We start from the raw sequence: 27,904 nt of genomic DNA on the forward strand, positions 1-27,904 counted from the left end.
GTGGACATGAGTTTGAGCAAACTCTGGGAGATGGTGAAGGACAGGGAAGCCTGGCGTGCTGCAATCCATGGGGTTGCAGAGTCAGACAAGACTGAGCGACTGAACAACAAATAGGCGAGAAATCCAACAGCCATCACTAAATAATTTTAATTATTAGTGCTGTCACCCAAATAATTTTGTGACACTGGGGCCAGGGATTTAAAGCCGTGAGACAGCTTTCCATTTGTTTATGAAAATTCAGAAAATAATCCCTACTGAGTAATTTGGTTTTGGAGACCAAATGAGATAACTAAAGAACATGAAAACACCTAGCATTGAGAGTGACACAATGTAAGCACTGAGTAAGGGTTATTCTTCTGCTCCTTGAGCTGCAGTTAAATTAGTGAAGATTTAAATACTTTTGGATTAAAAAAAAATTCCACTCATATATGAGAGACAGTGCAAAGCTAAGAATACAGCTCTGGGCCAGATTTAAATCCTGGCCCTGCTACTTCCTTGCAGTGTGAGTCGATCAGGTTACTTACCTTCCCTGAGCTTCTGTTTCCACACTGGTAAATGAGAATAATCATCATGTAGGGATACTGTGAGAACAAAATGAATAACACTTAGAGGATTAAATTAGATAAAACTTATACTGCAGTATCTGGTAAATGGGGATCTCTCAGTAAACATTAGCTCTCGATTACCCTAGCCAAAAATTTCAGTTTGGACAAAGCCCCTATTAACAGTTAAGGTCAAATTTTCTCTTGGCCCCCATCTCAAGTTTTGCCAGCTGGGCCTTGCTTCAGCTGCACACAAGGACCCTTGTACATTTATGATTGAAGGTAAGAACTAGGAATGAACTAAAGTTCAGCTTCTGCCTCAGAACTTGTACATTATCTGCTCCACCTTCAGCCTTGGCAAAGTTTAACAGCTGAACGCCTACTTCAGTGTGCTTTCTGGCACCCAGAGCTTGTGTAGAATCAATGACTATGTAATTAATTACACAAGGTTACAGTCATACTTAATTAGCATGGCTTCTCAATTTATAATTAATCATTGAATGTTCTCTTTTTTGTGTGTGTGCATATTGATTTATTGTCCACAAAGATGGAAGTGAGGGAAAGGGGGGGGAGACAAGAGGGGACCCTACTTTCCCACTGGAACTCGGGGGCTCACTGAGGTACCATTACTGGGGATTTCAGGGTACCTGGGCACTGCAAACTCTTCCCCCCACCCCCTCTGTGGTCCCTGAAAGAGCCCCACATACCCACTCTGCTGCTATTGCTAAGTCGCTTCAGTCGTGTCTGACTCTACGTGATCCCATAGATGGCAGCCCACCAGGCTCCCCTGTCCCTGGGATTCTCCAGCCAAGAACACTGGAATGGGTTGCCATTTCTTTCTCCAATGCATGAAAGTGAAAAGTGAAAGTGAAGTCGCTCAGTTGTGTCCAACTCCTAGCGACCCCATGGACTGTAGCCCACCAGGCTCGTCCATCCATGGGATTTTCCAGGCAAGAGTACTGGAGTGGGGTGCCATTGCCTTCTCCATGAATGTTCTCTTTCAAATAAATATTTTAGATGTAACTTGGAGTGAAAATCTTACTGTGTGCTTTACATGTTGAATTCTATCCATCAGTTTAAGCATGAATTTGCCTTTAGAATGCAAGTATTTCTTACATGATACTTGCTGTAAGGATCCTCTTTCTACTACAGAGAAGATGCTGAAATTGGTATGAACGTGCATGCAACTAAAAATGATATATAACTTGAAATTCAGAAGCCATATTTTTATCTTGACAGCCAGTCAATCACTTCATTGCCACATTGCTAGAACCTACATTTACTGACAACTGTTTTCTCAATCAAATGTATGATGCAATAAATCCATGCAAAAAACATTAGGAAAAATAAACATGGCACCATATTTCAGGTTTGTTTTTAAAAATGTTATCCAATAGCACACAGATGAACAAAAGAGTCCAAAATGGTCAACAAAAGAGTCTGAAATGCAGTACTTGGATGCAATCTCAAAAACGACAGAATGATCTCTGTTCGTTTCCAAGGCAAACCATTCATCATCACGGTAATCCAAGTCTATGCCCCAACCAGTAACGCTTATGAAGCTGAATTTGAATGCTTCTATGAAGACCTACAAGACCTTTTAGAACCAACACCCAAAAAAGATGTCCTTTTCATTATAGGGGACTGGAATGCAAAAGTAGGAAGTCAAGAAACACCTGGAGTAACAGGCAAATTTGGCCTTGGAATGCGGAATGAGGCAGGGCAAAGACTAATAAGAGTTTTGCCAAGAGAATGTACTGGGCATAGCAAACACCCTCTTCCAACAACACAAGAGAAGACTCCACACATGGACATCACCAGATGGTCAACACCGAAATCAGATTGATTATATTATTTGCAGCCAAAGATGGAGAAGCTCTATACACTCAGCAAAAACAGGACTGGGAGCTGACTGTGGCTCAGATCATGAACTCCTTATTGCCAAATTCAGACTTAAATTGAAGGAAGTAGGGAAAACCACTAGACCATTCAGGTATGACCTAAATCAAATCCCTTATGACTATACAGTGGAAGTGAGAAATAGATCTCAAGGACTAGATCTGACAGACAGATTGCCTGATGAACTATGGACAGAGGTTAGTGACATTGTACAGGAGACAGAGATCAAGACCATCCCCATGGAAAAGAAATGCAAAAAAGCAAAATGGCTGTCTGAGGAGGCCTTACAAATAGCTGTGAAAAGAAGAGAAGTGAAAAGCAAAGGAGAAAAGGAAAGATATAAGTAAGCATCTGAATGCAGAGTTCCAAAGAATAGCAAGGAGAGATAAGAAAGCCTTCCTCAGCGATCAATGCAAAGAAATAGAGGAAAACAACAGAATGGGAAAGACTAGAGATCTCTTCAAGAAAATTAGAGATACCAAGGGTACATGTCATGCAAAGATGGGCTCGATAAAGGACAGAAATGGTCTGGACCTAACAGAAGCAGAAGATATTAAGACGAGGTGGCAAGAATACAGAGAACTGTACAAAAACGATCTTCATGACCCAGATATTATGATGGTGTGATTACTCACCTAGAGCCAGACATCCTGGAATGTGAAGTCAAGTGGGCCTCAGAAAGCATCACTACAAACAAAGCTAGAAGAGGTGATGGAATTCCAGTTGAGCTATTTCAAATCCTGGAAGATGCCGTGAAAGTGCTGCACTCAATATGCCAGCAAATTTGGAAAACTCAGTGGCCACAGGACTGGAAAAGGTCAGTTTTCATTCCAATCCCAAAGAAAGGCAGTGCCAAAGAGTGCTCAAACTACCGCACAATTGCACTCATCTCACACGCTAGTAAAGTAATGCTCAAAATTCTCCAAGCCAGGCTTCAGCAATATGTGAAATGTGAACTTCCAGATGTTCAAGCTGGTTTTAGAAAAGGCAGAGGAACCAGAGATCAAATTGCCAAAATCTGCTGGATCATGGAAAAAGGAAGAGAGTTCCAGAAAAACATCTATTTCTGCTTCATTGACTATGCCAAAGACTTTGACTGTGTGGATCACAACAAACTGTGGAAAATTCTGAAAGAGATTAAACCTATATGCAGGTCAGGAAGCAACAGTTAGAACTGGACATGGAACAACAGACTGGTTCCAAATAGGAAAAGGAGTATGTCAAGGCTGTATATTGTCACCCTGCTTATTTAACTTATATGCAGAGTACATCATGAGAAACATTGGGCTGGAAGAAGCACAAGCTGGAATCAAGATTGCCGGGAGAAATATCAATAACCTCAGATATGCAGATGACACCACCCTTATGGCAGAAAGTGAAGAGGAACTCAAAAGCCTCTTGATGAAAGTGAAAGAGGAGAGTGAATAGGTTGGCTTAAAGCTCAACATTCAGAAAACAAGGATCATGGCATCTGGTCCCATTACATCATGGCAAATAGATGGGGAAACAGTGGAAACAGTGTCAGACTTTATTTTTTTGGGCTCCAAAGTCACTGCTGATGGTGATTGCAGCCATGAAATTAAAAGACGCTTACTCCTTGGAAGGAAAGTTATGACCAACCTAGATAGCATATTCAAAAGCAGAGACATTGCTTTGCCAACAAAGGTCCATCCAGTCAAGACTATAATTTTTCTAGTAGTCATGTATGGATGTGAGAGTTGGACTGTGAAGAAAGCTGAGCACTGAAGAATTGATGCTTTTGAACTGTGGTGTTGGAGAAGACTCTTGAGAGTCTCTTGGACTGCAAAGAGGTCCAACCAGTCCTTCCTAAAGATCAGTTCTGGGTGTTCTTTGGAAGGACTGATGCTAAAGCTGAAACTCCAGTACTTTGGCCACCTCATGTGAAGAGTTGACTCATTGGAAAAGTCTCTGATGCTGAGAGGGATTGGAGGCAGGAGGAGAAGGGGATGACAGAGGATGAGATGGTTGGATGGCATCACCAACTCAATGGACATGAGTTTGAGTGAACTGTGGTAGTTGGTGATCGACAGGGAGGCCTGGCGTGCTGCAATTCATGGGGTCGGAAAGAGTCGGACACTACTGAGCAGCTGAACTGAACTTTGCCGAATATTAATTTCAGGACTGAATTACTGATCTTTTGGTCAACATGTGTACTATGAATGTGACTCAGCCATATACCCCAGTTAAGACATGGCAATCAACAAGGCTGCATACCCCATACAGTCCCATCTCCAGCTCACTTGCTTTCCAGGTTTGTGAATCGCATGTAAGAGGCTGACCAGAACCTACACCAAGAACTTGTCCATCCATCTTACTTCTGCAAAGAAAGAAGTAGAAAGATAAGGGTCAAGGTGTGTGCACTTAATCATAAATGAGATATGGCCCTTTATGGCTAAGTTCCTAACTAGATTGCTAATTTATCCTATTTTGTTATTTTCAGGTCAGAATGACAGGCTGAAAACTTTTCTTTGAAATGCAACATTTCAGTTAGGCATGCTTGAAATGTTAACTACAGCAATGGGTACAGAAAGTTCAGTTCATACAAGAAAGAATGCAATTTAATATACTTAAAGCAACTTTCCACTCTGAAAATAACACAAGAGCAGAGTCAATAAATATTTTTCAATAGGCCCAAATAACTCAAAAATCATTTCTCACTGAAGATTAAGACATTTAAGATTTCAAACTGATTCTTTTCCCCAAAGGGGGAGAAAGGTCATAATGTACCTTTAGAAAAAAGAAAGCAAGTTGTCTATTTTGAAATTCAGGCCAAGATAATCAAATGAAATGATGGTTCATGCTCAAGTGACTATAAAAAAGGGATGAAGGACATATATGAGTTATACGACTTTAAGGATTATTCATTCACAAGTCTTTACAAATAAGACAGCTGAAATCTCCGAGGCAAGTCATTATAATAGAAAGGTGGACATGATTTCATGCACATTAACTAGCAGATTATGGTTCCCTGTCTGATAGAACTTGAGGTTGGCTTAGAAAACCTGATGGTATACAATAGACTTTATCATTCTCATATCAATGACACAGCATCAGTAAGTTCAGTTCATTTCCTTCTTTATAACCTACTTGTCTTGACTGGATCTGTAAACTCTTAATATACAGACAAAGGACAAAGCAAGACAGGCAGACCAGAGAAAAGAAAAGCTCTAGCTAGCCAAATTAGGCTCTGTCAAGCTGTTTTTTTGACAGAAATACTAATTTGTATACTTCTACTTCTCATGTACGCCGTTTGTTTTTGTCTCCTGGGGCTTTACCTTCACTGTTCTGTCCATTTCTGGTTTCTTTTCTTCCTTCAGGTTTTATAGAGGCTTTCCCAAATGACACTTTCTAAAGTGGTGCCCCCAAGCAACTCTTTCAATCCTCAGCTCATCATCCCATATATTTCCCTATCACCATCAGAAGTTTCCTCCTTTTCTGTCCATCATCGTTAAGATGAGAACTTAAGTGTAAAGCTGAAACTTCATTTTGCTATTATACCAAGGAATCTATATATATTTGCTGAATGAATTAATTAGCAGAAAAGAAGAAAATGATTAGGAAGAGTGCTAATGACTAACTGGTAATCCAGGATGGAAGTCATGGGAAGCCTGTGTGTCAAGCTCCATGGTTACCTCTTGTAAAGAAAATGAAGGGAAAATTAAGAGATAAGTTGAATAAACAAAAGGAACAGGAGTCTAACAGAAAGGAACACCTTATTTTAACTCTAAGGTACTGCTTTAATGTGAAAAAGTGTTAGTTGCTCAGTCACATCCAACTTTCTGTAACCCATGCCCGTCAAGCCCCTCTTTCATCAAGTCAGAGAGTCAGACATGACTGAGCAACTAACACTTTCACTTTTCACTGTTTTAATAACTGAGGAAACACAGACTTGGTAAGGGTATTGCTACTTTAAACTACATTGATCTCATCTGGCCAATACTTGGGCTTCCCTGGTAGCGCAGGTGGTAAAGAATGCGCCTGCAACGCAGGAGACCTTGGTTCGATTCCTGGGTCGAGAAGATCCCGCGGAGAAGGGATAGGCTACCCACTCCAGTATTCTTGGGCTTCTCTGGTGGTTCAGATGGTAAAGAATCCAACTCGCAATGCAGGAGAGCCTGGTTTGATCCCTGGGTGGGAACATCCCCTAGAGGGCATGGCAATCCACTCCAGTATTCTTGCTTGGAGAATCCTCAGGGACAGAGCCTGGTGGGCTACAGTCCGTGGGGTCGTAGAGTCAGACATGACTGAGCAACTAAGCACAGCACAGCATCAGCCAATACTTACTCAACTGCATCAGACTCTCATAATGATCACCATAGCATTGTGCCAATTATAACCCATAAAGCCAGGTTCTGACTTAATTTTCTGGACTCAATCTTCCCTTAACTCTAAGCTTCCAACTGTTTTTTCTCCTAAATAAATACCAGAGCCCTAGTCCTATGGTAGTGAGCATCTTACTATTTTACTATTGGGGGGGGGGGGGCGGGGGGGCGGGGCGGTGGTTTAAGCAACTGGCAACACTAGCACAATAGAACAGTTGATCAAATTATGACTTAAACCAGTACAAAGTTCACTCTAAGATCCTGGAAGGCAGGGTAATCTCTTTCATCCTCAACAGTTCAGACATGTGCTCTCCAACTGACTGAATAGAGGACACTTTGTGATCAGAAATCCTGCATCAGCTCTATCTAAAAAATAGGTAGTGATTACAGTAAATAAAGATAAGATGGATTAATGACAGCTAAGGAGTGATTTCCTTTCTTAACTACACTTAATATATGATGTAGATTTCTATTTCCTCTGAATATTTAATAAGAAAATGGCCACTTTACCTAGGTTCCAAAGTATTCTATAAAAAGGGAACTTTCCAAAAAATGAAGTCTGTGCCGGAAAGAATGATAGAAACACAAATTTAGCAAGCACATTAAAATATAGAGCTTTACAAGTTAACTTTACAGGATGTGATTTAATCGGCTATTTTATTGGTAATTTAAAAGGTTAGTATTAATTACATCAATTTAGGGGGAAAGTGATTTTTTTTTTTTAAGTATGTATACCAGGCTATCAGTACGAAATGCAAGGAAAGCCTTACAGCTTTTCACCTTTTGACTGGTAGATTTTTTAAAAATTTATTTAATTGGAGGCTAACTTTACAATATTGTAGTGGTTTTTGCCATACATTGACATGAATCAGTCATTGATTGGTAGATGTTTTTACTTGAGAACATAAAGTTTTCAAAATGACGTATCTGAGAAATGAGGTTAAAATTTTTAGATAGTTTCCTACATATAGAGTACCTTTTGGAATTAGCTTACTGTGTAACTTACAATACACCTGTTTAACAGTTTAAATTTAGAATTAAGGAATTAGTGTCCTGGCATAATTTCAATCTACTCTGTAGTTTATATACTTAAATTGGATATCTTTTCATTTTTAAAAATTTATTTTTATTTATTTGGCTGTGCCAGGTCTGATCTTCTGATCTTCAATCTTCTTTGCAGCATATGGTAGTTGCGTCATGTAAGATCTAGTTATCTGACCAGGGTTTGAATCCCAGGCTTCCCCCATTGCAGCCTGGAGTCTTAACCACTGGACCACCAGGGAAGTCCCTTCATTCTTTAACAGGGATATACCCTTTTATAGCAATGCTGTTCTTAACTTGGATTTGGAAATAAATGCTTTATACTTCTAAAGGTCAATTAAAATTCAGTAATCAAAGTAGCTGTATAGTAACATTAATTACTATGGACTATATTTTAATAGTCATATCACTATACTTAACATTGTTTGGGGGGTGTTTTCAATTCTAAATACATGCACAAAAATAACATGCAAACGTGTCCCATTAGCATTTAAAAAAATCTGGAACATTCCACCTGAAAATGAGTAATCCATTAAATAAAAACAACAAATAAACTTAAAAAAGATATTCCACTTTACTAATAAGCAAAGATATGCAAATTAAAACATTTATGTTTCATCTTTTAAAGAGGCAAAGATGCATCAACAACAGTAGAATTGGTATATATCAACAGTTTACCACAGGAGGAAATTATACTCAAACACACAATTGTAAGAGTAAAACTGATATAATCTCATTGGAGGGAAATTTAATGTTTAAAATGTATACACCCTTCCACCAAGCAATTTTATTTGTAAGAAATGCCAAAGGAGATAAAAGCCCAAGTTCACCAAGATATTATTTATAACACAGGGATACTTCCTTTTATTGCGCTTTCCTTTATTGCACTTTGCAGATACTGCATTTTTTATAAATTGAATGTTGGTAGTAACTCTGCATTGTCAGATGATGGCTAGCATGATTTTAACAATGAAACATTTTAAATTAACGTATGTGTTTTTTTAGACATACTATTATTTCACAGTTAACACACTACAGTGTAGTGTAAACATAACTTTTATATGCACTGGAAAATAAAAAAAAACTCATGTGACTTGTTTTATTGTGATACGCACTTTACTATAGGGGTCTGGAACTGAATCAACAGTATCTCCAAGGTATGCCTGTAATGAACAAAAAGAAATCTGCCTAAATGTTCATCCAAAAGAAAGTTTTAAACTAGTTATGGTATACAAGGAGGCATTAAAAAGAATATCAAATAGCAGACTTTTTCTACTTGAGTGAAATAGATTACAGGCAAGTATATATGTTATGATTACATTACTGTAGAGAAAACAACAAAAACAGTATGTTTGCAGTATAAATCCAGAAGAAAATAAGAAAAGTTAAGACAAACAAGATGTTAAAAATAGGAGTGTTAATCTACTTTTAACTTTATTTAAAAATTTGTTTGGGGGGAGGGGTAGAAAGACTCTGCAAAGAACAATCCCATGGTACACCAGTTAGTCAGTCAGTTTAGGTATATGAGAAAAAAACTGGGGCAAGATAAACTTGACAGGACTATGAAAGAGTGACTTTTTTCTTCACCTGAAGAGGGGTAAATAATGTCTTAACCCTTCCACATACTAGCCCAATGGAAGTGTATATACTCAAAATGCCTATTTTACCTTTGAGGATATTACTACTGACAAGTTATTACCGCTCTAGGACCCTAGTATTTCAGAGCAAACAGCATTTAATCTTACTTTGAACTGTTTACTGTGTATTTAGGTTATTTCAAGTCTAAAACTATTTCATTAAAAAATTCCTTACCACTGGAAATTTTCAACAGATAGTGACAACTATTCCCTGCTTTAAATATAAACTGGAGAAACCATACCCAAAATAGAAATATAGTCTTGTGGCACCTCAATTTCATTCCAGTATCTGAACTACAAAAAAATTATAACTAAGTTCACAGTAGCTTTCTTTTATCTTAACACAAGTTACCAGTGTATATATAAGAAGCTGTGAACAACAGAAGCTCTATGATATCCAGATACACAGCTCATGAGAAAAAGTCTAGTTCTGTGATCATTCTTTGTTTTCCCCCCAATCTTTCAAATAAATCTGTCCATTTTCTCACTGATAAAAATTAGCAAGCTGATGGCACACAAGTTTCCTTTTAGCTCTTAATTTTTAAAAAATGTTACACAACTTTATTTTCTAATTTTAATATTTTTTCTAGTGGAACATTTTTCAAAACATTTAAGCAAATCTTATAATAGGTGACCTAGTATCAATGTGCTACTTAGATATACCTAAAATAAAGTTTATTTTAAACTAAGTTTAAACAAAAAAACTTCCATTTTACTGAGTAAATTTCTGAGGATTCCAAAAAGAAATCATTCAAAATGTGATAGTCTAGTGTTTATTTTGTTACGGCAGGTACACTTGAATTTCAAAAATTTAAAACATATAAAAAGTGGTTAGGGACTAACATTTGTATCAACAGTTGATAAATGTCTAAGATTGTTTATTATACAGCAGGGTACAATGGTAGTGCTAATGCCAACAGGGCACCGTGGAAATTAGTCTAAAAATTATTATTAGGCTTTATACAAGCAACATCATTTGCTGCTGTTTTAGAATTTGGGGACACAGTCTGCTTCTAATGCTAAGCAGTCCATGAACACTTTTAATGTTATACAGTGTTACAGTAATTAGTTTGGCAAATGTTTCAAAATAAAGTAGAAATGTATTCATAACATCACAGAAATGCACATCCAGTTTTGTTTTCAATAAGAACCATAATAGGTACAGGTCAGAACTCTTCCCTATATGAAATAATTTACACACAATGAATGCTATAATATCACTATCTAAAATAATCACTAAATACAATTATTTTTCAGAAATAAACAAGCAAAGGTATTTTCTTTATCAAATATCAAAAACATAGAGAATGTATGTTTCTCAACCAAATGATATTCTAAAATTATTGGAATAAGTTCAGTGAATTCCGTAAATGTGCGACCTAAATCAACCAAGTATACTGAAGTACAACCATATTAAGAAACTGATGATCAGAAAATACAACCATATGAAAGAAATTTATAATCCACAAAACTGTTTTTCAGGTCTTAAGATCAAACAGTTCCACAGTTTACAGGTAAAACAGAGGCAACAAAAATGCGTGCTTGTCTTCAATAAGTAGCTATTTTATGCAGAGGATGTAACACTTTGCTTGTAGACAGCATGGTATGCATTTCTCAGCAAGACATAAGGAAAACAAGATTCCAAAAGATCCATTGTCAGGAACGGGGATTCCTGCACAATCTGAAAAATTCCAAAAATGTATTAATTCAAGTTATTTTAATGGAAACATTTACTGACAATGAATAAAGCATAATTTTATATTGCTCTTACTGGAAACACATAAATTTTTACTTTTAAAGTACTTTACTTTTACTTTAAAATCTGAAATGTAAATGTGCCATAGTGTATGCATTAAAACACTTTAAATCACTACTTCCCAATTAAATCAGTTAATAAACAAGAAATACCAAGTACTTGTATTGCCCTCAACAATATACCATTTATTTAAAATGCAGTCCATATCATCAAGTCTAACTGGGAACACAACACTAAGCTAAAAAGCCAAATCAAACCTCAGACCATATGATTAAGTGGAAAGCTGTTAAATTCTAGAGTTTTCAAAAGAGAAGAAAAATCAATGTAGGCTAAAGTAATCAAAGTCTATCTAAAAAAAGAATCTGAGCTACAAAGTATGCAGAATCATTATTAGGCTAGACACAGACCTCTGCAGATAAAGGAAATTATTCTAAGTGAGGAAACAATCACACTACAGAAATAAGCACAGCTGACTTCATGGTAGTAAAAAGAAGGAACTGACTAGGCACAGAAAGTTATAGGAAATGTTATTAGATGGGTGAGATGGAGTCAGAAAATAGAACACTCAGAAAACTGGGAAGAGATGAAACTAGGAAGACTAGGAAAATATAAAGCTTGAGTGTTTCCCAATAGGTAGAAAAACTATTTATAAAAGAACACTCTACAGGTAATGGTGATTCATTCTGTCATTTTCTGATATCTTTACCACATGGCAGTCTTTTCAGCAATTATTAGGAAATGTGTGGCTTGAGTGGAGTGAATATAAATTGTCAAAAAAGTATATCAGCTCTTATTACTATTTAACTAAAATACCATGAAAATACTATCAGGAATGACTGGAACCTTTTTGTGATTAACAAAAATTAAAATAAGACTTACCATATCTAGCAGTAAATAAACAGATTCTCTATTTCGTGTAGTTGTTTTATCTGTCTCCTGGCCAATTTTCAGTAGACTGGAGGATGCAAGCTTAAAAGTATACATACATTTTAAGTAAATAAGTTTTTTTAAAATAAAACTTTCACCATGTATTTATCTTCAGTATGGTTCAACTTGCAACACATTTCAATAACAAGGTGAGCTTAGGTTCTATACTTTCAAGCAACAATTTAAGAGCTATTAAGGTATAAACAGACACAAAGATAATAAATAATACTGAAAAATTATTAGAATGATTTCCAATAATAATTATTGGAATAATAAATGTTTGGCTAACGTAATCAAATATTCTTACTGGTCTTTAAAACAGATATTTTTTTAGAACAAGTGAGAAAAAAAACAAAAACACTATAATTTAAATTCCTTTTTCTCTTCCCAACATCTGTATTAACTATATTTCCTAATTTCCAAATAAGAAAATTTCACACTGAGTTTGAGTTAATAATACTACAGTGAGATTAAGACATTAGGTCTTGAATGAAGGAAATAAAATGAAAAAGAAAAATTTTAATTCTTATTACTGTTTTCTTTGAAATAGATGTTATTTTATTCTTTAGTACTACATTTGCTTTAAAATTTAAAAAAAGAATTATTAAAAGCTAACAGGATTTATAACTTAAAAAGATGCAAATATTCTAGTGTTCTTATATAAGTGCATCTTCTACGTAAAATATGAAAAGGTATGCTGATAAAGGAAAGAAAGAGCTACACTACCACAGAAACTAAGAGCAATACTTCATGAGGCTAGAGTCAGCATTACTACCTTCTTTTGGCAGTGAGTAGTATTCTTATTTTTGAATTTGTCTCCATTCACAGACTTTCTCCAAATAAATGGAAATAAATAAAATATATCCTTTTAGAGGGAACATTCATCCTTTGCCTCAATCTTTCTTTCTTTTGTTTTGTTCTCTTTCAAACACTTAGGCAAAATTCTAGAGCAGTCCAAACATCAGCTCAGAAAAAAGTCATATTGCAGAGCTCTAGAAACAAGAGACTGCTAAGCCAAAGGGGAAAAATGCTAATCTAACTGCTCCTTGATTTTAATACCCTGTCTTTACCTGTTTCTTCTTCCAAAAATGAATAAATTAAGAGAATTTATTTTGTTACACCCCACAGTTGTGATTTTTAATTTTCTCTAAAAAAAAAAGTTATGAATTTTGCTTGATTATACATACCGCCAAAAATTCTTTAAGCCGATCTTCAATGCTTCCTTTGTGAATTGTAAACAAAGCTGCAGCGATCTGGTTGATGGCTTTGGCCAAGCAATGTATGTTGTTGCAGTGCCCTGAGAAAGTGCATATAGGGTTTGTGGTTTCTGTGTGACTTCAAAATATAAAATCTTTAATGACTTTATAATCTACATAAATAGTGGCATGATTAAAAGCAGAGCTGAGGCATAACCTGCCTTGGCTTCTCTTTACTTTCATGAGAACTAGTGCTTTTAAAAATAGTGTAGAGGAGAGCAACAACCATTGCTGTATTAAACAGGCAGGTTTTCAAAAACCCCTAAAAGAAACCATACATCAGTTTTACACTGTCTTGGAAACTTATTAAGTGCTTAGCTGCTTTATGAACATTTCCCCATTCAATCCTTAAAATAACCCTAAGAGGGGGATAGTCCCTTCACTATCCCCTGCCACACACACATGCAGGCACCCATAGGCTCACATGTATACACCCCATATGTGTATGTGAAAATGGGGCTTACAAAAAGAGAAATTCAGTCTTAAGATTACACATCTAGTAAGTAGCAAAATTTAGTCCATTTCTTATTGTGTTAAAAAAAATACACAATTACTTGAAAAGTACCTACTATATCAAAACTCATAACTCTCCCAATGCCAAAAAAATTTTAAACTACTATTACCTTCTATAGCAGGGCTATACTGAGACATCACGTTACTGGCCAGTGTGGGCAAAGAAACGGCCACAAACACCATTAGGAGGCAGGCAATTTTATATTCTTCTTCTGGACTTATGTTTTCTAAGGCAGAAAAATTACAAATAACATCAAGGTATTTCTGTCAAGATTAGTTAAGAGTTGACGATCTAAATCAGAAAAAGCACATTTTAATTTTTATGTATTTTACTGAGTCTCTATAGAGCTGATTACGATTTTGTTACAAGAAATATAGAATGCATAGAAATAATACACAATAGTATCAGCCGTTATCAAGTTGTTAAGCATATTTCAAGGACATCTGAAAAAACAGTAAGGCAAAATTTCCTTTTTCTTTTTTAAATTGTAAGGTTACAGGACTAAAAATATATTTAGAATAACTGGAATCCTAAAATCTTCCACTTGATAACTAATAATAAATTATGTATTAGGAAAATTCTATGTTTCAGTATAGAAAATTATCTCCTAAATTACTCTGCCCAATCTAAAAAACTCTTCAATTTTTTTCTAAAATAGATATACATGTGATCTGATATTTACTATTAAAAATATATAAACGTATAAAGTAAACTGGATTTCTAACCTCTTCATTTTAGAAGACAGGAGGAACCAGTCATAAATGAATATAAGTAACACTGTCCTAATGTTTTAATTATTTATTATAAAATAATTTATCTAAAACATTTATTGTATCCATATACTAAAATTGTGTGTTATCTAGGTATTTCACTTATCTGGTACCTGAGAATTTCGAGTCACTCCACTAACTATATATAACAAAGAATTTAACATAAGACAAGAGTCAGAATATATTTGAAAAATCTAGCTGATTATGACTATTCACAATAGCCAAAACATGGTAACAATCCAAATATTCATCAACAGATGAGTGGATAAAGATATCCATCAAAAGATGAAGGGAATACTACCCAGCCATAAAAAAGAACAAAACAATGCCAATTGCAGCAACATGGAAGCAACTAGAAATTATCATACTAAATGAAGGAAATCAGAAAGAGAAAGACAAGCACCATATGATATCATGTGGAATATATACCATATAATATATGTGGAATCTAAAACATGGCATGGGCTTCCCTCATGGCTAAATGGTAAAGAATCTGCCTGCAATGCAGGAAACCCAGGTTCGATCCTGGGGTCAGGAAGATCCCCTGGAGAAGGAAATGGCAACCCACATCAGTATTCTTGCTGAAGATTCCATGGACAGAGAAGCCTGACGGGCTACAGTTCATGGGGTCTCAAAGAATCAGACATGACTGAGCAACTAACACTTACACTTTCAAACAACAAGGTCTTACCATAGCACAGGGAATTATACTCAATATCCTGTGATAAATCACAATGGAAAAGAATTTTATGTGTATAACTGAGTCACTTTGCTATACAGCAGACTGGCACACCGTTAATCAATGATATACACTTCAATAAAATTTTTTTTAAACCTGGTTGATTATAAAAAATACAGCCCTGGCAAATCAAGCTAGTCGCAATAATTATCCACGTGATTATAATTAACATATTGCATAAGTGATGAAACAAAACTAATGTCAAATCAAAAAAGAATTGATGAACTTAGACAAAGACCATGTTACATCCAAGGAAGTAGGGGAAGCATTTTAGTACCAGAAACAGATGAAACATTTTACTTTGTGGAAAAACTAGAATTCTGAGTAATACATTTTAAAGGTCTGATCTTAAAATATTTTAAATATTTAATATTACAGAAGAAGCACAAGCTGGAATCAAGATTGCCAGGAGAAATATCAATAACCTCAGATATGCAGATGACACCACCCTTATGGCAGAAAGTGAAGAGGAACTCAAAAGCTTCTTGATGAAAGTGAAAGAGGAGAGTGAAAAAGTTGGCTTAAAGCTCAACATTCAGAAAACGAAGATCATGGCATCTGGTCCCATCACTTCATGGCAAATAGATGGGGAAACAGTGGAAACAGTGTCAGACTTTATTTTGGGAGGCTCCAAATTACTTCAGATGGTGACTGCAGCCATGAAATTAAAAGACGCTTACTCCTTGGTAGGAAAGTTATGACCAACCTAGACAGCATATTCAAAAGCAGAGACATTACTTTGCCAACAAAGGTCCATAGTCAAGGCTATGGTTTTTCCTGTGGTCATGTATGGATGTGAGAGTTGGACTGTGAAGAAAGCTACGTGCGGAAGAATTGATGCTTTTGAACTGTGGTGTTGGAGAAGACTCTTGAGAGTCCCTTGGACTGCAAGGAGATCCGACCAGTCCATCCTGAAGGAGATCAGTCCTGGGTGTTCATTGGAAGGACTGATGCTAAAGCTGAATCTCCAGTAACTTTGGCCACCTCATGCGAAGAGTTGACTCACTGGAAAAGACTCTGATGCTGGGAGGGACTGGGGGCAGGAGGAGAAGGAGACGACAGAGGATGAGATGGCTGGATGGCATCATCAACTCGATGGACGTGAGCTTGAGTGAACTCCAGGAGCTGATGATGGACAGGGAGGCCTGGCGTGCTGCGATTCATGGGGTCGCAAAGAGTCGGACATGACTGAGCGACTGAACTGAACTGAATAATGCACAGACTTTCTATTGTAAGTAGCTCTAGTCCAATTAAAATGGGATAAACTTTCATATTTTTTATACATTTAAAAAACTTATGTCTTAGGGTTTCTTTTTTGGCTGTGCCACAGCTTGCAGGATCTTAGTTCCTAACCAGTGGACTGTCAGGGAACTCCCAAGACATCCTTTTCTAGATAAAAATGCTTCTAGCTATTAGATGATTTCCACCAGTAGACAAACACTTATTTTCCCATCTGAAAAATTTTCTTCTTTTGATTTTACTCTGCCTCAAGCTACTACAGTTTTACTTCTTTGCTCCCCTTTATACAGTAAAAGTCTGCAAGAGAGTTGTTTTATACTCACTTTCTCTAATTTCTTTTCTCCTATTTTCTCTTCAGCCCTCTTTAATGAGCTTTTTGCCTTTAGGACTCCACTGACACTGCTCTTGTCACACCTATTAATTCTACACAGCTGACCATTTCCTTTCCACTCAAATGGAAGTGATTCTTTCTTTGTTTTTCTTCTCCTTTACAGATCCGTCCTTCTCAGTTTCTCTTTTGGTAGTTCTTCCTCTTCTCCCTGAACTCCTAAACTTGAGAGTGGCCCAGGACTCAGACTCTGACCCTATTCACCTCTGTATAACAAACGGGCTTAATAACTTTATCCAGTCTTAAGACTTAAAATCTCTGTGATGACTGCGCTATAACATTAAGCTCCAGAAGACAAGGATCTTGGTATTTTCTGCACTGATATATTCCAACTACCAAAAAAATAAACAAAAAAAACCCCACTGATATAAAGCAGACACCTGAACAGGTAAGTATTACATCTATATTTGTGTTGCCCTGGTTATTTAGTAAGACTACTACCTAATTTTACTAATGTATTTTACCTGATTTTTGTGAGGAAAGAGCTACCACCAAGGCAGGATCAATCTCACAAGGTAATCCAGCAGCTGATGATAATTCATACACATTCATTGCAACCTAGAAAATATAAAAACTAGAGTAAGAAACATACTAACAAACTTCTGAGAAATCTCACTTTAGTAAGAAAAAATACATAATGTTTAAATTTCAGTCACCTATAAGAACACTCAGTTCAGTCAGTTCGGTCGCTCAGTCATGTCCGACTCTTTGTGACCCCATGAATCGCAGCACGCCAGGCCTCCCTGTCCATCACCAACTCCCGGAGTTCACTCAAACTCATGTCCATTGAGTCGGTGATGCCATCCAGCCATCTCATCCTCTGTTGTCCCCTTCTCCTCCTGCCCCCAATCCCACCCATCATCAGGGTCTTTTCCAACGAGTCAACTCTTCGCATGAGGTGGCCAAAGTATTGGAGTTTCAGCTTCAGCATCAGCCCTTTCGAACACCCAGGACTGATCTTCAGAATGGACTGGCTTGATCTCCTTGCAGTCCAAGGGACTCTCAAGAGTCTTCTCCAACATCATAGTTCAAAAGCATCAATTCTTCGAGCTCAGCTTTCTTCACAGTCCAACTCTCACATCCATACATGACCACAGGAAAAACCATAGCCTTGACTAGACTATGTTGGCAAAGTAATATCTCTGCTTTTTAATATGCTATCTAGGTTTGTCATAACCTTCCTTCCAAGGAGTAAGCCTCTTTTATTTCATGGCTGCAATCACCATCTGCAGTGATTTTGGAGCCCCAAAAAATAAAGTCTGACACTGTTTCCACTGTTTCCCCATCTATTTGCCATGAAGTGATGGGACCGGATGCCATGATCTTTGTTTTCTGAATGTTGAGCTTTAAGCCAACTTTTTCACTCTCCTCTTTTACTTTCATAAGAGGCTTTTGAGTTCCTCTTCACTTTCTGCCATAAGGGGGATGTCATCTGCATATCTGAGGTGATTGATATTTCTCCCGGCAATCTTTATTCCAGCTTGTGCTTCTTCCAGTCCAGCGTTTCTCATGATGTACTCTGCACAGAAGTTAAATAAGCAGGGTGACAATATACAGCCTTGATGTACTCCTTTTCCTATTTGGAACCAGTCTGTTGTTCCATGTCCAGTTCTAACTGTTGCTTCCTGACCTGCATATAGGTTTCTCAAGAGGCAGGTCACATGGTCTGGGATCCCCATCTCTTTCAGAATTTTCCAGAGTTTATTGTGATCCACACAGTCAAAGGCTTTGGCATAGTCAATGAAGCAGAAATAGATGTTTTTCTGGAACTCTCTCGCTTTTTCGATCCAGTGGATGTTGGCAATTTGATCTCTGGTTCCTCTGCCTTTTTTAAAACCAGCTTGAACATCTGGAAGTTCATGGTTCAGGTTATTGCTGAAACCTGGCTTGGAGAATTTTGAGCATTACTTTACTAGCGTGTGAGATGAGTGCAATTGTGCGGTAATTTGAGCATTCTTTGGCATTGGCCTTTCTTTGCGATCGGAATGAAAACTGTTTCCCATTCTGTTGTTTTCCACTATTTCTAGATGTGTAACCACTAGTAAATATTTGCTGTGGTTCAATCAGTGGCTGTATTTCGCTGTCAATAAATTTTCAAAATGAAACCTGTGGATGCTCATAAGTTTACTAACCTTTCTATTTAAAACAGGATATTAATTTAAAAAATTACAACCCATAATAACATCCTTTTATAAGACTTTTTAACATCAATTTTTAAAAGCTGAATTTAGCTTTATTTAAAACACAACAACTCTCATTTCATTGGTTTTTTCATTCTGCTTATGACCATGTATAAATAGTTTAAGCAAAAGGTGACTGACCCACATCACCAAGCGCAACCTGGAGAGCATCAACCTGGGCCTCTGGCAGATGACGGACAGTGAGAAGTTCAGGTGAGGCCAGCAGCAGCCGTCTGTCCCACCTGCCCAGTTCGCCTTCCAGCCATGGACGCGGTGGGGCGATGACCGGAAGCCCCTGGCTCCCTTCCCCTCTCTCCTTTTTGTGTGTGTGGGAGGGGGGGTGGGGGTGTCCACCTCCACCACCTCCGCCCCTCTCCTGGACAGGTTGCTTACCACCCACTCCTCCCGGAGGAGGGACTGAGCTACTGTGTGCCTGGAAGTTGGGGCGGGAGTGAGCAATCCCTCCACCCCTGGGGAGTTGAGGAAAATGTCTGCCTTCACTTAAGCTCCTTTACTTAAGCTTTCATTTGAATACCGTGATCTGGTTTTTATTTCGAAATATAAAAAAGCAAACCCAACTACAACGGCGTTTTCACCCTTCTTACACTTTGTAACTTTTCCCAGTCTCGCCTCATCACTCCTCTGACCGCACTGTTACTCTTGCTCATTTCATTCCTATTGTCTGTTTTGTTTTTTTTTTTAAGAAACTTGACATCAACTTGTCTTTTTTTCTTTTTCTACTGAGTATATATATTATATAAATTATACACACACAGACACATGTCAGGCTAACTTGTTTTAGTTTACTTTTTTCTCTGAAGCCCTGGAGTTCTACCAGAGAGATATTTTGAGACTGAAACACTTTTGTGCCTGGACTAGGAAGATACCCATTGGGTTTGTATGTCTTTTTCATTCTGGCTTCTTCCCAAACCCCATCCATCTGGTGTTTCCCACTTCACATTTCTGGCTCTTATTTTTCTTTTTCTCCTTGTCTCTAAGCATTTGAAGACCCAACTGTGCTCCTAAATCTTGACTTAATTTATATAGCACAAATGTGTGGGAGACATGAGAGTTGGACTGTGGTTTTTTTTTTTTTTTTTTTGGGGGGGGGGGGTCCTGTCTGAGATGCAGATTGTGTCTTGAAATGATGATTATATATGCAAAGCCTCTGCCCTGCCCTCCCTCTCTTCCACACTTCCCTACAAAAAAGGCACAGTGAAGCTTCCTGTAGGGAGCAGAGGAGCTGGAGCTGGCTTACAGGGGCCCGGAGGCCTGGTGTGAAGAGGAGGAGACTGAAATTCATGTCTTATGGCTATTCTGTTAATAAAACAGGTGGTGGTGGGTTTTAAAAATTCTGTTTCTAAATGGAGGAGTAGATGTCTTTCTTTATTTTGATGGGGGCTGGGACTTGTGGCTTAAAAAAAAAAATCACTTCTGAGTAGGATGTATATTTTTCTGTTGGGGTTTCTTGTTTGTTTTGTTTATTTTTTAGAATCCTCCACAGCAACACATGAGACCATGGAGTTAAAGAAACCCAGAGACCTTAATCAATTAATTGTACTGTTTGTGAATTTGTATAAATAATAACAAAGATCCTCTTAAAACATTTACATTCTTATAGTAAAAGGTTAAACTGATATTTATATAATAAAAGAAGAAATATGAAGTATGTTTTTTGAAAATAAAAAAGGTAACTGATATTAACCCATTTTACATTGCTACAGGTGATCAAGGAAGACTGACTTTCAAAATGCCTATATAGTATTTTGGTGCTGAGCTTTCAAAGATGCATTTTCAAAGGCAAAAATGTTAACACATTATTCTCAACTTTATAACAGCTCAGGATTTACTAAATTTTACTTCATATATAAGTTAAATATGTCATTTTAGAAACAGCAAAATACAAATAGAAGTTCTACTACCTTCATATCAGTTTCCCTTGGAATGTGATCCTTGAAATCTTCAATTGAACTGACAAGAAAAGGAATGTGGTAGGACAAGACCTAGCAGGAAAACAAATAATTATTTTTTAAAGGCAATCTCCAAATTTATGAAATGTTACCACTCAACTACTTTCAGCTTTCATAAAATTATTTTGTCAATTTTCATATGATTTTCTAATGTACCCACTAATGGAATGCATTTGATGGCAACTGAGTACAGTCATAATGGAAAATGCTTTAATGAAGAAAAAGTTGAAAAAGTAGCACAATATCCAGGCAAGTTGTATCTCCTGAATTACATCACCAAAACACAAAATAGTAACCATGATTTCTATATGCTTTATTTCACATAAACTATGAAAACTGGAATTTTAGTTATATTACTGCCAAGTATAAATGGTAAAAGTTACTTTTAATTTCTGGGAAATTAAAAAGGACTATTTGGCTATAGAATATGTACTTAAAATGGATTCTTACATCTCTGAGTGCTTCCTGTGCCAATGATCGGAAGGATAAAATCACACCAATTATTGTCATCCTCTTCAAGACACTGTCAACAGCTAAGTTTGAAGGAAGGAGAAAAAAGAAGAGAGTGAATTGGATTCTTTCTTAACCTTGGAAACACTCTTTGTCATAAGACCCCATGATAAAAGGCACAATTAAAAACGATTTGATTACAACAAATGATTCAAAAGGCAAAGATATTGAAAGTTGATATTAAAACTAAGGAAATTATTGTTTACTTCAAGTGGAGTACACTGTTCTTTAAAATGGCTTAGATGGTTCATCAGAATCGTGAAATAATCATGTAAGCAGCCTCCTATATAATCCTATCACAGTAATGGTAGAGGTAGGAGGAAAAAGAAAGACTAGGGAAAGAAGAAGCTGCTGATCAGAGTGGATCCTTAAAATCAAATGGCCCTGGAACTTGGAGATGCTAGATGTTGAGGTCCAGAGTCCAGAAACAAAAACTAATTATGTAGATCATAAGCAATAAGACCAGGTTTCTGAAGACTATGAATGGATTTGATCATTTACATTTTGGTCAGAGAACATTATTTTGAAATTTCTTAGTATTATATTCAAAATTAAAACTTGGTTAAATAAAATCAAGGGAAATTAGGATTAGAAGGATAAACACCTTCATTTTTAAAAAGCCAGCATTTATTGAATTACTCCTCATACACAAGGCACTGTACTATGTAATAAAGCAGATACAAATAGAATAACCTAGATCTTAAGTAACAATTTAAAGGCACTGTCAAGAAAACTAAGAAAATAGAATCCTATTTATATGAAACATACACACACACACATATTTGTATATATATAACAAATTGCTAGACAGATGTATAGAGAAACTGTTAACTACAGTTATACTTTTGAGCAGTAGGAATGAATTATTTTGTTTTGACTTCCTACCTCCTGTGTGGTTTGTTTAAATCTTTACCATAAGCATCTTTTATTACTACACATGAAAAAGCATAAAATAAACCAAAATGTGATGAGAATCAAAATAGTAGTGTTAACAAAACAATGTAAGGCACAAATAAAAATTCCACATGAGCAAAGTCCTTTTTATCTATCTATCTATAGGACTCAGCAGAGTGCCTAAGACCCAGAAAACAAGAGGATGTTTAATGAAATGATTAGTCAAGAAATGAGACTAGGAAGTTGTTACTATCCAGAAAAGATGAAAGAAAGAGAGTAAAAGAAAAGATTTCTCTAAGAATATGTCATCCAATTCATGGGCATTAAGGAGGAGTGAGAACAAAGGGGCATGCCAGTCTAAAAAAACAGGACAGGAAACCCAGAAAAAAGAATCCAGAGAATAAGGTGAGCAATCAGAAAATAAGTAGTGTGATACAATCATATACTTTTCAAAGGATGTTATCCAGAATTTAACAAAGTTTGCAAAGACTGTATCTATAAACTCCTCTTAAATATGCATAGTAACATATTAAAAGTTCTGAGAAATTTCACAGTAAGAAATCTTGTTTAATTTACAGTTTCAATAAATAAAATAAATTTGTTCCAAGTCACACAGAAATTCTGAAAAACTCAAAAGTTAATTGCTGATTGCCTCCCAATTCAGAGCTTTTTTGGGGGAGTGGGGGGTGGGGGGCGGGGCACACTATGTGGCTTGTGAGATCTTAGTTCCTCCACCAAGAACTGAACCAAGGCCACAGGGGTGAAAGGACCTAACTACTAGACCACCACGGAATTCCCCAGAGCTACTATTAATAAATTACATAGCTTTCTCTTTTTTTAAGAGTATTTAAAAGAATGTGTTAGCTGACTATGAAAATCAAACTGCTACAAAAGTACATCAATTTAGCACAAAGGTAAAAACAAGATTAGAGACAGAAGAGTGTTCTGGAAAATAGTTCACCTCAAAGAGCAGCTTTCTCTATCCCCTAAGTAGATCACTCTTGAGCAGACCCTTTCTTTTTCCAAATCACAAAAAATATTTTGTTTCATTTCAACAAATAGAGTTAAAAGTAATAGTAAATATGCATTGGACACTGTGGTGGGTTAGTTGCCTCTAACCAGACGATATAGCCAGAATGTTGTTTATTAGCATGAAATTCAGGCCAGTAAGGCCAGTAACGGTGGTCAAATGAGTATTTAAAGAAACATTAAAAACAAAAATAATAAGAATAAAGTAAAGCATACTAGAAAACATAAGTATACAGTATACCAATGAAGAAAAGAGATCAGATAGGGTTTTAAATAATAGTACTATTCACTCACACTCCTCTTCTGTATAATGCTACCAAGTCAATCTTTTTCATTAAAAAAATTTCATTTCCTAAAGTTCCCAAGAGTAAAGCTGACTTTCCCCCCTTTCAATGCACAGTTCTAGGAAGAACTTTTAATATGTGTAGATCTACTTATTATCATCACCACAGTGGCAAAGTTTCATCACCTCCAAAACTTCATTTGCTGCTTTCCCTTTAAAGCTACGGCAAAGGCTGATCTGCTGTAAAGGCAACCTGAAATGTAGTTTAGTGGGACGTTTTTTTGCTTTTATTTACTTTTGGCTGCTCTGGGTTTTCATTATCGTGCATGGGCTTTGTATCTAGTTGCGACAAGTGGTGGCAACTCTTTGCTGAGGTGCTTGGGCTTCTCGTTGCCGTGGTTTCTTTTGTTGGGAAGCACTTGCTCCAGGCATGCAGGCTTCAGAAGTTACCGCGTGTGGGCTCAGTAGTTGTGGCTCACAGGCTCTAGAGCACTGGCTCAGTAGCTGCAGCGTATGGGCTTAGCTGCTCCATGGCATGTGGGACCTGCCTGCCAATGCAGGGATCAAACCATGTCCCTGCATTGGCAGGCAGATTCTTAAATCACTGGACCACCAGAGAAGCTCCTGTAGTTTAGTTTCATATTAATTTTTATTAAATAAGTTTGTCTTTTTAAAAGCAAGATAAGCTAGCCTAAAAAAGTGATTCTTTAAGTCATTTTATACTTTTATAAAATTTGATATAGCTGCAAAACATTTAAAAGAAAAATATCAAAGGGGAAGTACATAAACTCTATGCATGTCTTTAATTTACTTCAGGATTATCTTTTATTTGGGAAAATAAACTCTCTGGTTTTCTCAAATATAGAAAGTATTTTATTCAGGATTTCACTAAGTCTTTAAAGGTGGAAAGGTTTTTAAATATAATCAATAGGAAGTGTGACTTTTAGTTTTTAATTATAACTGTGAGTTCAAGGACAAAAAGCAGATGAAATTAACTCAAGTGCATCTAAAATAGTTGCCTGGATAAACATACTTTAATAAACACTTAAGATTCACTGTTATTTCACAATATAGCTCACACAAAGAATCAGTATCAAGAAGATATGTAAAAAAATTTTTTAAGTTGGAGGCTCAGGTTTTCATGCAATGAATCCTAGGTTAGCAATGCAAAGGAACAAGTTACTGATTCACTTAACAAAGAGAGGTGAATCTCAACAATATATACAAAAGAGTACACACTGTTTATACAACAGAACAGGCAGACTTAAATTTATCATTTCTATAGTGATAGAAATGAGATCAGTCATTGTCAAGGGGTATGAAACTGACTACAAGGAATCATAAGTTTTCTGAGGTGAAGAGACTGTTTCTCCATGGGCTTGCAAAGAGTTGGACATGACTGAGCAAATGAACTGACTGACTGACAGACTGCTCTACATCTTGACTGTGGTAATGGTTATGTGGATGTATGGCTGTAGTGGTTTAGTCGCTAAGTCATGTCCAACTCTTGCAACGCTATGGACTGTAGTCTGCCAGGCTCCACTGTCCATGGGGATTCTCCAGGCAAGAATACTGGAGTGGGTTGCCAGTTCCTTCTCCAGGGGATCTTCTTGACCCAAGAATTGAACCCAGATCTCCTGCATTAGAAGCAGATTCTTTACCAACTGAGCTATGAGGGAAACCCATGTGGATGTATACATCTGTCAAAAACCATCACACTGCTCACTAAAATGCACATTTTACTTATATAAGCTATACCTCAATAATGCTGATTTTTACAAAGTTACAGACTCAAAAGTTAAATCTCCGTTGGTCTAAATTAATGTAGATTAACTTATTTAATGGTTTAATGAGTTAACTGATAATGATATTGAATATTTAATGTGTGATACTAAGAGTATGGTAAGAAAAAAAATTATGAAACAGATAAGCCATTCACTTAAAAGATTCTTTCACTGCTAAAATGTTCTAGTGAAGAATGCTTTTCATAATTTACTACTTATATTTACATTTGAGCAAAAGCTAATAAAGACTGAGTTTCAGGGTCTTCTTAATTCTTATAAAAAGCATGAGTTACACACATGATAATCTTTTAAAGAGGGCAGCCATCTGGTCGGGTTTGTCAAAGCTGGTCCGCATTTGTGTTAGCACATCAACATTCTCCACCACAAGTTTCTAAAAAAAAAAAAAGAAAGATCCTAGGTCAGGCACAGACTTCCTTATGGTTGATGAGATAAGAACATGCTTGGCAATTACAACTGGCAAGTAGAAAAAATAATACAGAAAATCCAGATGGTCTATGCTATGTTTTTGTTATTTTCATTCAAAGAATCTTAAAATTAAATAAAATTAGTATTTTCCTTCAGCTTACAAATTCAAAAAGGGAGGAGTTCAGGAAAAAGCAATAAAGATAAGGAGTAGGATAAAGGATTATCTTACTCTTAGACACAGTACAGCACCTACAATAAAAAGCAGACCCGAAGTGGATATAGAAAGCAATAAATTCCAACCAAAACAAAAAGGAATTTGCTAAAGTTAAAGCTGGCTAAAGATAGCCTAAAGCTCATCACTGGATGATATACACAAAAACAGAGGAGAAAACCAGAGGGGTATGGTACCACTTCATAAAAATTATAAACAGAGTAAAGTTTCCCAGCACTAAACAGAAATGTCAACATCTACCTCCTCTTCCAAGACCACTGAGAAAAGGGAAGAGAGGGAAGGGAGTGAAGGATAGCTAATTAAGAAAAGTACAACTCATTAAAGAATTCTTTTCTTAAAAGCAGTACTGGAAAAAGTAATTTCATTTAAAAATTATAACTAAAATATAATTAACTTTATTCTGGCAGAGATAATGGATATATTTGGAAAGCCTGGATATCTCAACTCAGCAGGTCTGGGTTTGGAGATGTTGCAAGCATACTGTTAAAATGCCACAGGAATTGTGTTTAAAACCAATGGCTGATGACAAAAGATTTAAGGGAAGCATAAAAAGACTAATGGAAAATTTATAAAAATTTTTCCTATACCAGTATGAATTTTATTTTACACTTTGGATTATTTCTGCTTTTACTCACATTCAGATGATCAGTTCCAGTCACAATTTTTGGTAAATTCAACCTCTAGAGTATCTAATTAGAGACACTGCCTGCTCTCTCTGAGGCCAATTCAGTACTTGTCTCATCAGTCAATACACACTCAAATATATGCCCAACCTTGACAGTGTTCATGCATCTTGAACATAATATCATGTATCAGTGAATCACAGACAGCATTTAAATGTATCATTATTTTATGTGCCATTAAGAAAAAAACTCAATAATTAAACTGACATAATATTTCCTAATCATGTAAGACACATATAATTTCAGAAATACTAATATAGGGTAATTTTGTTTCAGAATCAATAAAACAAAATAGTATATATTTAAATAGAAACGGTGATCATTTTTAAGTTCTTCTACTAAGCAATTTACAAACAATCCCATATACCCTGATCCAAATGAGGGAGGTGACAGTCCATAATTTCACAACTGAGAAAACTAAGGCTCAGAGAGGTTAGGTAACTTGCCCAAAGTTACAGATATTAAACAGTGGAATTTGAATTCAGGTATGTCTGATTTTAAAATCCATGTTCTTAAAGTCTAAAGAAATGATTGTTGATCTTCAGCGTGCATCAGAATGATCTGGAGGACTTGCTGGGCTCCAACCCCACAGGTCCTAATTTAGCAGGTCTTAGGAAGAACCAAAAATTGTGCATTTTTAATTAAGATTCAAAGCAAGGCTGCCTCTGCTGATGTGGATACCATACTTTAAAAACAATCAGCCTGAAGTATTTAGCTGCACATTACTCTTGCAAAGTCAATGATGTTTCTTCTTGAAAGTATAGTTTATATAAATTTCTTTTCTCCCTCAATTGTATCCTGAAACAGAGTTTTCTATATATTTAAAGCCATGATGAATGATTATCTCTGACAAATGACCCCA

The 27,904-nt window shown here is 36.4% G+C and overlaps 1 protein-coding gene and 1 long non-coding RNA gene across 3 annotated transcripts in view; both read right to left on the reverse strand.

Moving 5' to 3' along the window:
- Window positions 1–1,318, reverse strand: part of LOC120853997 — a 57,801-nt gene extending 56,483 nt beyond the window's left edge. For both annotated transcript variants that reach the window (XR_005718898.1, XR_005718899.1), the window contains exon 1: window positions 525–1,318. This is a non-coding gene — a long non-coding RNA (uncharacterized LOC120853997). The remainder of the gene's footprint in view (window positions 1–524) is intronic.
- A 7,057-nt stretch (window positions 1,319–8,375) lies between these two features.
- NCKAP1 (NCK associated protein 1) overlaps window positions 8,376–27,904 on the reverse strand; it is a 109,417-nt gene continuing 89,888 nt past the window's right edge. Inside the window, exons 24-31 of the mRNA XM_040227761.1 lie at window positions 25,999–26,092; window positions 21,652–21,734; window positions 21,154–21,234; window positions 17,516–17,609; window positions 14,025–14,141; window positions 13,333–13,442; window positions 12,098–12,187; window positions 8,376–11,143 (exon numbers count right to left, since the gene is read on the reverse strand). Coding sequence (XP_040083695.1) covers window positions 11,027–11,143; window positions 12,098–12,187; window positions 13,333–13,442; window positions 14,025–14,141; window positions 17,516–17,609; window positions 21,154–21,234; window positions 21,652–21,734; window positions 25,999–26,092 — 786 coding nt within the window. The 3' untranslated portion in view covers window positions 8,376–11,026. The remainder of the gene's footprint in view (window positions 11,144–12,097; window positions 12,188–13,332; window positions 13,443–14,024; window positions 14,142–17,515; window positions 17,610–21,153; window positions 21,235–21,651; window positions 21,735–25,998; window positions 26,093–27,904) is intronic.

Source organism: Oryx dammah, unplaced genomic scaffold, assembly GCF_014754425.2.
Source record: "Oryx dammah isolate SB20612 unplaced genomic scaffold, SCBI_Odam_1.1 HiC_scaffold_27, whole genome shotgun sequence".
Classification (NCBI taxonomy): Eukaryota; Metazoa; Chordata; class Mammalia; order Artiodactyla; family Bovidae; genus Oryx; species Oryx dammah.